This window comes from Girardinichthys multiradiatus, chromosome 12 (genome assembly GCF_021462225.1).
Source record: "Girardinichthys multiradiatus isolate DD_20200921_A chromosome 12, DD_fGirMul_XY1, whole genome shotgun sequence".
Lineage (NCBI taxonomy): Eukaryota > Metazoa > Chordata > Actinopteri > Cyprinodontiformes > Goodeidae > Girardinichthys > Girardinichthys multiradiatus.
Genome location: NC_061805.1, coordinates 49,667,144 through 49,681,379, shown reverse-complemented (window position 1 = coordinate 49,681,379; position 14,236 = coordinate 49,667,144). Strand labels below are relative to the sequence as shown.

Genomic DNA, 14,236 nt, shown 5'->3' with positions numbered 1-14,236 from the left:
TAAAAGAAACTGTAAAGTGAGATTTTGATTATTTAGACATCCGGCAGATAAAGTTGGAGATTAATTAAAGGACGATGTCCTTCCCCAGTACAATATGCTGATCAGGCTACAGGTTTGGACAAAATAAGTGAGAAAGCAGCCAAAGGCAAAAGAAAGTCTGTCTCCTTGGATGGGGAGGAAAAAAGGAATTATGAAAATTAGATTAGTTTTAAACTTTGACACTTGTCTCCTTTTTGGTTTTTTGCTATTTTTAAAATAATAGTGATAGAAGTGTTTGTTTGTTTGTGCTTTATTTTTTTCCATAGACAAGGCGTATTCAATGCTCGTTTTCATAAATTATGACAACAATGATTCAGATCCACTCAATGCGATGAGCTGGATAAAATCTGTCCAACCTGATTCTGTGGAGGAAGCAACTCAGCTCTTCTGTCACTGCAGAAACAGGAAGAAACTTCATGAGATTTGGGTGTTGAAAAACCATCTAGCATGGGTGTCCAGCTGTTCTGCCAGTTTTAGATGTGTCTGTGCTCCAACACAGCTGATTCAAATGGTCCAATTCTCAGCATGTCAAAGTTCTGCAGAGACCTACAATGAATCGTCATTTGATTTGGGTGTGTTGACTAACAAAATGACTAACATCGGCCAATACCGATCAGCATCCTGGGTTGAGGTCAGCTTTCAGCATCAACCGTCTGTATACGCCATTTTATTTTTTAAAGTGGAAGTATAATTAGTTATATTTACCATTTTTGGACAGCCAAGCACTTTGGGAATGTGTCCCATAATGTCACACAGGTGTTTGGTGAGGATCTCGAATGGCCTCCAGTTAAACTGAGACTCTAAAGACAACACTGAAGGAATTTCTTCTTCTACACACGATCCCTCTTTCTTGTTCTTAAACTTTAAAAATGTAATCTCAGGTAAACAAATCATGAATTATCAGATTTATAGCAGACTCTTTAGTATGTCAATTTTTTTATGAGTCAGTTTTGTGCTGCAAGTAGCCGATTCGTTTCTGTCATCACACTTAAACTAAAAGTGCAGATTTATCCGAATAAAGACGTTCTTGTTTGCTGCTGAACGGGTGGATTGTTGTGTGGAAAAAGTGACTGACAAAGACAGAAATTCATGGTTGCACACAGACACCCCCTCTAGTTCCTGCAGCATCCTCTGAGCTGCACACAGAGCACAGCCTGCACAATACCAGCGTCACATCTTAGCAATCTACCATTCTGATGAAGATCAGCAAACATCTGTTTGAGGAGAAAAGAGGTGTGCTGAACAGCAGCCTATGGTCTATTTGGAGTTAATATTGATACTAGACAAGGACAATACACCAGAAAACATTTAGTTAAGGAAATAACCAGCTTGGAATGAATAATCATCATTTTTAGAAGGATTTTTCTGTTAAAACTGATCCCTGTTCAGCTCACTGGTTTCTTCTGCTTTGGTTCTTTACAAAAACAATGAAAGGTATGTGAATATTTCACCTTTTTCCAAGTTTTATTTTGTAAACACATTTTTAACTTGGATATTAAGATTAAGATTTGTTCTGTTTATGCTGTATGAAAATAAAAAGCATTTAGTAAATCAGTTTATTTTGCTCATGTTTTTATTGAACACAATACACAGATCCAGTTTTTAATACCTTTAATACCCGAATGATGGTTCAGTTCTTTCTCAGCCCTGCAGCGGAGTTCTGCTGAAACAACCAAACATGAGATCAAATCTTTATTTCTGGTCCTCAGCGGAAATACTTGAGTAACATGGGTTTGAGCTTCTGGATCTCGCTGTTGTTCTGCATCTTCTGCTGCAAGCCGCTGGAGTTCAGGACCGCCTCGTGAGCCTGGTCGAACAGCTTTTCTCCAAGCTCCTTCTTCACTCGGTCCCTCCAGGCCGTCAGCTTCGGCCGGCCCTCCAGCCCGTCCACGCCCACCGCCAGAGGCTGAAAACATCGCCAGTATTTGTCAAAACAGTGTCTCAGTCTGAGGAGTCGTTCATTAGAAATTAAAAATCTCTTAAATATATCAGAATCTTTTCACAGCTTCCTTTCACAGGGATTAGCAGTTATTGTATTAATTGCTATAATAATAAAAATGTTTGATGTATCAATAAATTTAACCAGAGATGCACGATATCAACATTAACATCGGTATCGGTCCGATACTAACAACTGATACAGACAGATATATTATTAATAGAATATTAATAAATGGAATAAATAAATAAATGGTGATAAAAAATCACTTCTCTATGTAACTGGTGTCCTGAAGACGCCAATTTTGTAATATATGTTTTTAGAGCAGTTTGTGTTTGTGGAGTTGATCACAGTAACATGCAGTCACAGCCATACAGTTGCCTAAAAAAAGTCGCAGGTATTAAAATACTGTTTTTATCGTCTCTTTTATCGTTATCACAATAAACAAAACAAAAAAGTTGATACTGCTCATCTCGACCTCTGATAAACTGCTACATTTAGATCATTCAAAGGGGTTTAATAAGTCACAGATTAAATCAATTCACATTTATTTTAATAAAAGCATCAAGTACTAACATATAAAACGCATTTGACTTTATTTAGTGGTATCGCTAAAAATGGGGCTGAATGCAAATGCATCTAACACTGAAAACCATAAATCGTTTTTCTTCCAGTTCATAATCATGTGTTACTTTGTTATATAAATCATAAAAATATTGAAGTTTGTGTTTGTTATGTTATCAAGGTCAGAGGGAATAATTAAAAGGCAGAATATTGTATTCGGACTTTAAATTCTGGTTGATTCTGAGGTAAAATTCTGCCACTGAGAAGGAGGCTGTGAACTGCAAACACTGTCCTGCTTGATTCAAACAACTGATGCATTACCTATGATTTACAAACAGAGGAGCTTCTGTAATCTGATCAAAGTGGCTGCTCAATAAAACAAATTAACACTTACATTCAGTTTACAGAAAATCAGACATGATTTTTCATATAGAAGCTATTTTTGATGTTATTGTTTCAGTTTTTTACCAGTTTTCTTCTGAAAATCTTTATTCGTCTCAGTTTTGTCCAGTTATAATATGTGCAGTTTGAAGCAACGGCAACAAACTGAAATAAGTGACTTTTTAAAATGATTTTTATTATCTTTGTGATTATAATAATGAATGTTTAAAACTTTGAATAATAAGCAGGTGAGTTTAATTATTTTTCCGTTTCTCTTGTTTAAACTCTTCATGCCATAAATGCGATTAAAGGATTTTTCATGTAGCTTTACTAATTTGCAGATGTCTCAATAAAATGTGCATTTCTAAAAAGAGGAAATAAAAACAGCGGTTTTACCTTGGAGACAAAACTAAATCCTACCACAAACCTGCGTTTACTCTGACGGCCAGCAGGGGGAAGTAAAGAATCAAAGGTTTGATATCAGTCAAGAAGATTACAGGGGTTGGACAATGAAACTGAAACACCTGTCATTTTAGTGTGGGAGGTTTCATGGCTAAATTGGACCAGCCTGGTAACCAGTCTTCATTGATTGCACATTGCACCAGTAAGAGCAGAGTGTGAAGGTTCAATTATCAGGGTAAGAGCACAGTTTTACTCAAAATATTGAAATGCACACAACATTATGGATGACATACCAGAGTTCAAAAGAGGACAAATTGTTGGTGCACGTCTTGCTGGCACATCTGTGACCAAGACGGCAAGTCTTTGTGATGTATCAAGAGCCACGGTATCCAGGGTAATGTCAGCATACCACCAAGAAGGACGAACCACATCCAACAGGATTAACTGTGGACGCAAGAGGAAGCTGTCTGAAAGGGATGTTCGGGTGCTAACCCGGATTGTATCCAAAAAACATAAAACCACGGCTGCCCAAATCATGGCAGAATTAAATGTGCACCTCAACTCTCCTGTTTCCACCAGAACTGTCCGTCGGGAGCTCCACAGGGTCAATATACACGGCCGGGCTGCTATAGCCAAACCTTTGGTCACTCATGTCAATGCCAAACGTCGGTTTCAATGGTGCAAGGAGCGCAGATCTTGGATTGTGGACAATGTGAAACATGTATTGTTCTCTGATGAGTCCACCTTTACTGTTTTCCCCACATCTGGGAGAGTTACGGTGTGGAGAAGCCCCAAAGAAGCGTACCACCCAGACTGTTGCATGCCCAGAGTGAAGCAGAGTGAATTCTGAATTCTAGAATTGCGCTGCTCAAGGTTGGAGTAGCTCTGTTACTTTTGATTCTGATTTATTCTTTTTTGGGAACTCTTCCTCTTGTGGTGGATACAGTTGATTTTTTTTTTTTTTGGACAACTGTCCTCTCCGGTGTTGGATGCTGTGCAGCTTGGAGGATTTTTCTTAATACTTTCTATTTTTTGACATTTGTTATGATGCATTGCCATGGCAACGGGGTTGTTTCTCACAACCAGGAGCAGCTGATTAATATCTCAATAGCTCAAATAATACTTCAACTACAACCCCAAATCCCAGATGAGTTGAAAAGGAGACGCCGTAGATGCAGAGCAGGAGCTAAGAGAAGAGAGAGAAGGAGGAAGTTCAAACCATCTCTTCCGTCGATTTTGACGGGCAATGTGAGATCATTGGGAAACAAGTTGGATGAACTCCAAGCCCTACAAAGGACCCAGCCAGAGTACCGGGCATGCAGTATTATGTGTTTTACTGAGACATGGCTGCAGGATCATATCCCCGACTCCAGCGTCTCTCTGCCAGGCTTTTTAACCATACAAGCAGACAGAGATTTAAAGAGGAGCGGCAAATGTAAAGGAGGTGGACTGGCAGTACTTGTGAACAACAGATGGTGTCATCCAGGACATGTTACTGTGAAGTGTTATCTCTGCAGTCCAGATATTGAACTGTTGGCAGTAAGCAAACAGTAAACTATCAGGACCTCCTTCAGTTTGCTTATCGCTGTGGAGTTGGAGTTGAAGATGCCATCATACACCTGCTTCAACAAACCCACTGTCATCTGGACAAAGCCAGCAGCATTGTGAGGATCATGTTCTTTGATTTCTCCAGAACATTTAACACAATCCAACCTGATTTGCTTTGTCAGAAACTCCAGAAGACTCAGGTGGAGGCCTCAACAATCTCCTGGATCAAAGACTACCTGACAAACAGACCACAGTTTGTGAGACTGAAGGGTTATGAGTCTAACCAGGTAGTCAGCAGCACAGGAGCACCACAGGGGACGGTACTCTCACCATTCCTTTTCACTCTGTACACCTCAGACCTCCAGGACCAGACAGACTCCTGTCATCAGCAGAAATACTCAGATGATTCTGCAGTCGTGGTGTGGATCAGAGATGGACAAGAAGATGGACAAGGAACATTATGGGGAATCCTGAGCATCCTCTTCATGAGACTGTCCTACAACAACAGAGTGTCTTCAGTCAGAGGCTTCTTCAGATCTGCTGTAAGACGGAGCTACAGGAGATCCTTCCTGCCCACAGCCATCAGCATCTACAACTGCTCTTTGAAGAAACCTTCATAATATGAGTTACAACAACATTTAATTTCCCTTTGGGATTAATAAAATATTTTTGAATTGAATTGAGGCATGGGGGTAGATCAGTGATGGTTTGGGCTGCCATATCATGGCATTCCCTTGGCCCAATACTTGTGCTAGATGGGCGCGTCACTGCCAAGGACTACCGAACCATTCTTGAGGACCATGTGCATCCAATGGTTCAAACATTGTATCCTGAAGGTGGTGCCGTGTATCAGGATGACAATGCACCAATACACACAGCAAGACTGGTGAAAGATTGGTTTGATGAACATGAAAGTGAAGTTGAACATCTCCCATGGTCCGCACAGTCACCAGATCTAAATATTATTGAGCCACTTTGGGGTGTTTTGGAGGAGCGAGTCAGGAAACGTTTTCCTCCACCAGTATCACGTAGTGACCTGGCCACTATCCTGCAAGAAGAATGGCTTAACATCCCTCTGACCACTGTGCAGGACTTGTATATGTCATTCCCAAGACGAATTGACGATGTATTGACCGCAAAAGGAGGCCCTACACCATACTAATAAATTATTGTGGTCTAAAACCTGGTGTTTCAGTTTCATTGTCCAACCCCTATAGTTCTGTTTTCAGATGCTGACCCAAGTATGATGTCCATTGGAAGAGGCTGCATGATGATTGTCTTAAGAAACAAACCAATGAGTTTCTTTTTCTGCCTTAAATCCGCAAATTTAAACAGTAAAATCTTACAACACAAGTAAAAAAGCCAAAATTAGTCTAAATAGAAACTAGAACATAGACTGGTTAATGTCAATTAATAACTGATGTTCCATACATTTTCTGATTAAAAGAAAATCAAATCATGATGCTGGAGAAATCTAGAAGTTAAATGAGCTATAAAAGTCAAATCCGACCTCCTGCATGTGGAGCAGATTTCAAAGTGACAACAGCACCAGGTAACCAGCTGTTCGTGCCATTACCTGCATGATCTCCACCATGGCCACCAGGTCAGCCAGAGAGATCTTATTCCCAAGGATGAACGGCTTGTTGTGCAGGAATTTTTCCTCCAGCATGTTGAGGGACAGCTTCATGTCCTCCACAGCAGTGTCCATCTTCTCCTTCGGGACCTCGGAGCCCATAACGAATGGATACACAGTCTGCCCACAGAAATCATTAATGAGACTCTGCAGCAGCACCAGTTCAAACAGGTGCAGCTAAAATGTAGCCAATAAATCTGAAACTTTGGTTAATCTGAAGCGATCTTATAAGAACACCTGCTGCGCTGATGCTGAGTGTACTATGCTGTTTGATTATTCATGGTGCGGTGGTTTTATGGCAGATCATATGCTTTTATTACTCAAAGTCCCGATCCAAACAAACAACCAGAAGATACCTTGAAAATATTCCAACCCCAAGTAAAAACTCTGCATCAGTTTCTCTTTTAAGGAGGAGTGGATTGTATCTGGATTGGTGTGCACAATTAACAAGCTACCACGTTTCATTTAGAATTTTCTGCTGACCAGCGCAGGCTAGTTCAGCACACATCAAGTGTCCGATGTGACCCGCGGGCCGTAAAATGTCCAGGTCTGATCCAAAGGCAGGTTTCTTCCTGTTTAGTTTCTGTTAGAAGGAGTCAGTCCTCTCCACTGTCGGTTTGCTGCTAACTCAATGACTGCAGTCAGCTGAGCTAAACGGAACCGGACTGTATGTAAATGGATCAGAAGCTGATGATTTGATTAGATATTGCTAAAGTTTCTTGCAACATTTGCAGTGAATTGGCACCAAAGAAATAAACTGAATTGAGTGTTTATGGTTCAGAACTACTTGTCCAGATTACTTTAGGAGCTCAGTTGGCTTTACTCCCCCACAGAAAGGTCAAAGGTGTCAACAAAATCTACAAGAAAGGCTGAAAAGTGTCATGCAAAAATTCATGGTCACCAAAAGGATTATTTAGTGGAGGATAAACCCTTTAACCTCTTCAACAGCAACAGTTAAGATTAACAGAATAATCAGTGGAAAGCATCAAATCATTACTAGAATATTTCTACATAATAAGCAATAGAAAAGTGGACAATATAGTAAAAACCTATTAACCGGGTTTTAAAAACAACAAATAATTTATTTATTAATGAAATTTTCATTTATATATTATTTGGATGTGTAGTTATGTTCAGGAACAGAAGTCTCATTAAACAGCTATGAACACCAGTATTTAATTGGCTGTCTAGACGCGTATATGATTTCATTTTTATTGAATGTTCAGGTGTTTCGCTTCATTGTTGGCCGAGAAAGAAACCCGAAGAGAATAAATTGGCTCTTTTGGTAATAAAGGTTCTGACCCCGGATCTCGGTTATTGTGAAATTTAATGCAGGCCTGAGAAAAAACCTAAATCCTTCATTACGCACCATCATTAACTCAAAAATTCAGTTTTTAGCATAATTTGTCTTTCATTGATAGTTTTTAAACAAATAAAAGCAGTCAGACATGTTCCTACGCAACGTATGATTTCAGGGCAACATAAAGGAACAAAACAAACATGAGAACTGATTAAAATGTGCAACGAGGTTGCAGCGTGCAGCTGATGTGGGACACGAACCCTGAGCAGGAAGACCTTTGAGCAGTGAGATCGGAGGTTTAGGTGCTGCCAGGACAAGTATTCATTAACACGAGCTCGCTGCTGCAGGTCAGCTGGAAACCAGTGGTCCGCCACAGAACATTTCTGCACCAGGTACTCCAGGATTGCAGTGCTGCAACAGACAGAGCAAATGAATCAGAAAAGGGATGAATACGTCCTCAAGTCAGGCATTTTCACTGAGTTCTAACGTCCTGAAACAAATCAGACACGATACCTGATTAAATATAAGAAAGTGTCTTCTGCTCTGAAAGACCTGGACGTTTGTCTCAGCTTCATCCACCAAGGTTCAAACAATGTAGAGGCGGGAAGAGCAGCAACAGATTGTCCTGAAGTAAGAGTGATTTATACGTCTTTTTTTTTCTATAATGGGGCAGACAAAACTCTAAAATATTGTTCAAATTCTGGTACTTTTAAATAATAAAAATATTACCTTAAAAATCCTAATTAAGTCACAAGAACCATACATTTCAAAGATTTGTCCACCAGTTGTTTGCACGTTTCAACAGAGGAAATTACTTCCAGTGTCGAGATATAAAATACTGTATATGTATTTGGCCTCCAAATGACACAACAGGCTCAGCAGACAGAACATGAACTTTACCATTAACTGTGGGTCTGTCAGTGTTTCTACAGGTTTGATTCAAATCTGCTCATCTGTTATGAACTGAAGCGAGCAGCGGTGAGAAAATGCATCTTCTACCTTCCTCTGTGCAGGGTTTTAAATGAATTTATTCTGCGTATTTTTGTTGTGAATGCTCAGCTACATTGGACGCCTATTTTACCTACAGATATGTTGAAGTTGTGCTATTAAAAGGATTTTCTCAATCAAACCAAATCAAGTTTATTAATGAAGCCACAAGATTTAGCTGAAAGCCAAATAAAAACCCCAAACACTAATACGCAGTGACATTAAAAAATAAAATACAGTTCCTTGAAAAAGTATTCACACTTTCCACATATTTTCACGTTTCTGCCACAAATGTTGACGCATATTTGGGGGGATTTTACATCACAGACCAACACAAAGCAATGCAGAAATGCTGAGTGGAAGAGAAATGACGGTTTTCCAACGTGTTTTTGACCCAACCGCAGCATGCATTTGTATTCAAAGGGGTAGGAATACTTTTCTAAGCCACAGTAATACAGAAGTTAAACTCTGCTGCTGATCTGTGCAAAATAAAACAGGAAACAACTAAAACAAATTCTTCCCTTCTTCAGTTCAGTTCCCTGTGTCTATTATTGTTAGGAGCCTTTCTCAGTTTATTCTTTAATGTTTGACTTCCTGGTTTACTCTTTCCTCTGCATATATTGCTCCCTGGTTGTCTGTCTCTATGCTGGTGTCCTCCGTTGTCTCCGGGACACTGAACGCAGCTCCAAGCATCTAAACGGGTTTTTACCTCCAACTTCGTCGGACCACAAATACATGAATGTGCTTCACACAGAGCCGTAACCGAACATTGAGGGAGGAAAATAATTCAATAATCTGTCTTGCACACAAGAAGCACACAAGACAGTTAATCTTATTTTTAAATTTTCCTTCTTTGTCCCTTTGGCTCCATGATATTTTTCTGGTCTCTGTTGATCAGTTTTGGTTTTTTTTGTTAAATCACATGACACAACATTCTGTGTGCCTTTCAAACTTGTTACATATAAATGTAAAAATAGCACCACAATCTGTTTCTGGTCTGATAAATCGCGTTACGGGTGGTAATAGATCTTATGTTATATACATATCTTATGTAATATCTTATGTTTTGCATATTCATGAAGGCAAACATGCTAAACAGTTTGCGCTCGTTGTTCTGCAAATTTTACACATGCAATTCGATTTGCACCTGGTTTGTAGATCAGCTTTGTACATGTAGTCCAGTTTGCACGTTTTTAAACTCGCAAACCTTTTGAAGATCAGGCCCTAAGTGTGTGTCTGGCTTCAGGACACTGCACAGTCTGCAGACCTGGTTGTTGCAAAATAAGGAATTATTCAACCCTTCATCACAAACAGCAGATTTACACTTAGTAATGTTTGTTTTGTTCCAATAAAATATAATAAGGCTAAAATTAAATGGTTGAACTTACTGACCAGAGAGTTTCAGCATCTCATGGCGTTTCAGGATGGAAATAAGAGTTTGGATTCAGGGGCAAAGACTGATCTATTATTACATGGATAAATATATTGGTATTTATCAGATTCTTAAGGAACTCCTGTTTTACAGCTCTGGTGGAGATCTGACACCAGGAAGAGTTGTGCAGGAAGGTTCTCTGTCCTGCTCAGGACGTTTCTGTTAAATATAAAAACAGCTGCCTCTAGTTTAGCTTCCTGATGGAGTTTTCCTTGTTGCTCAATGCTCCATAAAAGCTGAAATCTGAGGGGAAATTTATCATAGCATCATCTGAAACTGGATCCGTTTCTAAACACAGACTGATCAGACCTTCAGAGAACAAACTGCTGCAGCACCTTTCTGTCAGAACGAAGCTGCCGTCCTTCAGAACAGGAACCTTCTTCACGATGCTGAGTCTTCCAAACTCCTCAGTGTACTGCTGTCCTGAAGTAAACACACAAATAATCACAGAGCTCTCTGGTTCAAGTCAAAATATGCCCAGGAAATGTGTTTAAAGTGTTCAGAGTCAGAATGTCTGATTAAAAACAACTTTCACTCTTCTTCATATCAGCTCTGAACACTTTTAACATCTGTTTCTCTCTCTGTGAAAATGTTTGACATCATTAGGGAAGCAGAGCTGGAAAAGCTGGACATGGAGGGGTTAAAGTAACCAAACTCCTCAGCTCTCTGCGTGGGACTGAGAGCTTTCTGGGTGAAATGTAAAAACGTAACTGATAGCTCACCAGAGGCTCCTTTTTGTTAGTCCAGAACTCACATCAACTCACAAATATGTAGCACAAAGTTCAACAGAAACAGGTTTCCAGACAAAATAATTTCTACATAAGGCAAAGAAAACTACAGAACATTCACAGGAGTGACTTTCTAGTTGTTAACTTGGTGTCCATGTCTTCAGCTTCGAAGCTGAATATGAGCTAAATCTCATCCTGTAACGTGCAGAAGCAATGGCATCAAGAAGCACCGTTCAGCTTACCTGCTGAGAGGTCGACCAGCTTGAACTCAAAAGGGATTTTGAGAGCTTCTGCGAACAGGTAGACAGCACGGCACGGTGGAGAAACCAGGTCCAGATAGAGCTCCATGATGGTGCAGAGGGTTGCAGGCTGCAGATGCTTCGTGTCTACGGTGTTCCCCTTTGTGTTCTCGGTCCTGTCCTGCCCTGCCTGTTATCCCGACTGCCCCAAAGCCCCGCCTCTCCTTGCTGGACGACTCACTGATTTCTAAACGGTGGCGACAGTTCAAAGTATACAAGCCGTCTGGGCTGACCAGTCTGGCCTTTGACCTTGGCTTAGTCCAACATTTTGTAAACACTCTGGTGATAATCGCATTTTTATCTGCTATGACGTGCCTCTGTGTGTGGACCACCGTCCCTTTCCTAATGAGTTTACAGAAGCAATTAGAAGGTCTTGTTGGAGACGTTGTCCTGTGGAAGATCATGTTGTTGAAGGCCGAGCTGCAGTCTGGAGCAACCAGTCAAGGACTTAATGTTAATGGCCGAGAATGTTTCCCCCAGGGCTGATTCTCGGTTCCAACACCTGGTTCTGATTAACAGACTGTCTCATTAGTTCATCTAGACAGAAGCCTGATGATGATCTGGGGGACCAGGTTGGTGGTCCAGCGTAACATGAAGGACAGGCTGGTGTAAATCTTACAGTCTGGTTTTACTGGCTGATTGTTTTCTGGTTCTACTCGGTAATACTTTCTAGTTCTAACTGATGGATTGGATCTCTAAACATCTCTACAGGACGTTCACACTCTGCTGATTCAGTGATTTCTACAAACATTTCTTGTTTCATAGATCCAAGTACGGATGCCACAAACAGGATTTCATACATTTTCTAGTATGTTATTTAATTTTATTTCTTGTCAAAATAATCAAAGCAGCCTCATTGTTCTGTTATGGTTTCCTCTTTTTTAGCTGTCCTCCGATAATGCCTGAATGTGATGTCTCCTTTACGATTTTCCTTCTGAACATGAGGACATTCTTATAAACAGACTTAAAGACAGGGTCATTTCCTGTTTTCCTGTTACAGAAGAAGAAAGAAACTTTCAAATTTTAAATGGTTTTAAGCTGCCACTAAATATAACCAGAGCAATCAGCTCTCTCCAGTATCACTCAGAAATATACAGTGGAAACTAGGGAGCTTTTTCATTTGTAAAAACATGAGATCTTCATAAGTCATTTCCAGACGTTTCCACCTTTAATCTGACGTTTATCCAAAACAATCCAACTAAACAAAAAAACATCCGCTCAGGGAAAAATGTAAAAAAGAAAAACACTGCAATAATCAGGCTGCATAACTGTGCACAGCCTAAAACTAATGTTATTTATGCACCATTTCATCCAGATTCTTTGATACACTCAAATATTATCACCATAGCAATATTTTCTAATGCTGTGCAGCCCTAGTCCAGATGTGGGATTTTGGCAGCTGCTATCAAAGAAGACTGAACGCTGTATTTGTTGAAGGATGCAATCAGGTTGTTTTAGCTTTATTTAATTATATTTTCCCTCTAAGTGATTTGTTTGTTTTTAGGTAAACTGTATAAATCATAAATGTGACAATAAAGATGGAAGAAGTTTAAAAATGTTTTTTTCATTGTCTAATTTTCCTGTTTTAAGGATTTTTTTAAGCCATTTTTTGTCAGGGTGGGATGATTTTACAGCAAATGAGATTTGGGTGAACAAGCTTGAACTTAAAGTGGATTTTCTCTAAACCACACGGGTTACAATTGTACATAGAGACTCAAATATTCCATTCAAACCCACTAATACTAGCAAGCAAGTTGCAGAGAAACAATAAAGGTTTTTGTAGCCAAGCTTCTGGGTTTGTTCTGGTCGGATATTTGACCACTTATGTCAGTAGTTCATTGGTTGGTTTCAGGGTTCGTGGGTTTGGACCCAGCTGTAGATTCAATTCAATTCAATTCAAAAATACTTTATTAATCCCAAAGGGAAATTAAATGTTGTTATAGCTCATATTATGAAGGTTTCCTCAAAGAGCCGTTGTAGATGCTGATGGCTGTGGGCAGGAAGGATCTCCTGTAGCGCTTCGTCTTACAGCAGATCTGAAGAAGCCTCTGACTGAAGACACTCTGTTGTTGTAGGACAGTCTCATGAAGAGGATGCTCAGGTTCTCCACAATGTTCTTCATTTTATGAAGAATCCTTCTTTCCACAATGATCTCCAGGGGTTCCAGAGGAGTCCCCAGAACAGAACCAGCCTTCTTTATCAGCTTGTTGAACTTTTTTAAGTCCCTGGCTCTGATGCTGCTTCCCCAGCAGATGATGGTAGAAGAGATCACACTCTCCACAACAGACTTATAGAAGATATGCAGCATCTTGCTGCAAACACCAAAGGACCTAAGCTTCCTCAAGAAGTACAGTCTGCTCTGTCCCTTCTTGTAGATGGCTTCACAGTTGCATCTCCACTCTAGTCTGTTGTCCAGGTGAACACCGAGGTATTTATACTCCTCCACCACCTCCACTTCTTCTCCCATGATAGAAATAGTTTTTGACTTATTCCTGTTTCTCTTAAAATCTACAATCATCTCCTTTGTTTTAGTCACGTTCAAAATGAGATGATTGTTTCCACACCATGCCACAAAGCGGTCCACCACCTTCCTGTACTCAGCTTCTTGTCCATCTCTGATCCACCCCACGACTGCAGAATCATCTGAGTATTTCTGCAGATGACAGGAGTCTGTCTTGTACTGGAAGTCTGAGGTGTACAGAGTGAAAAGGAATGGTGAGAGTACCGTCCCCTGTGGTGCTCCTGTGCTGCTGACTACCTGGTTAGACTCATAACCCTTCAGTCTCACAAACTGTGGTCTGTTTGTCAGGTAGTCTTTGATCCAGGAGATTGTTGAGGCCTCCACCTGAGTCTTCTGGAGTTTCTGACAAAGCAAATCAGGTTGGATTGTATTAAATGCACTGGAGAAATCAAAGAACATGATCCTCACAGTGCTGCTGGCTTGTCCAGATGACAGTGGGTTTGTTGAAGCAGGTGTTTGATGG

General features: G+C 40.2%; 1 protein-coding gene across 1 annotated transcript; it reads right to left on the bottom strand.

The window, feature by feature from the left end:
• Positions 1-1,594: 1,594 nt before the first annotated feature.
• Positions 1,595-11,394, bottom strand: LOC124877310 (glutathione S-transferase theta-3-like). Its single transcript, XM_047380413.1, has 5 exons — positions 11,196-11,394; positions 10,561-10,648; positions 8,067-8,217; positions 6,450-6,626; positions 1,595-1,945 (listed from the first exon to the last, which is right to left on the bottom strand). Exons 1-5 carry the CDS (start codon positions 11,299-11,301, stop codon positions 1,745-1,747), a joined length of 723 nt encoding a protein of 240 aa, XP_047236369.1. The 5' UTR covers positions 11,302-11,394; the 3' UTR covers positions 1,595-1,744.
• Between the last annotated feature and the right edge of the window lie 2,842 nt (positions 11,395-14,236).

Coding starts and splice junctions, on each gene's coding strand:
- LOC124877310 (XM_047380413.1), bottom strand. CDS start 11,301: ATGGAGCTCTATCTGGACCTGGTTTCTCCACCGTGCCGTGCTGTCTAC. Junction 6,627..8,066: donor CAAAGGTCTTCCTGCTCAGG/GTTCGTGTCCCA, acceptor TTCTGTGGGCAG/ACTGTGTATCCATTCGTTAT. Junction 1,946..6,449: donor CCATGGTGGAGATCATGCAG/GTAATGGCACGA, acceptor CGATGTTTTCAG/CCTCTGGCGGTGGGCGTGGA.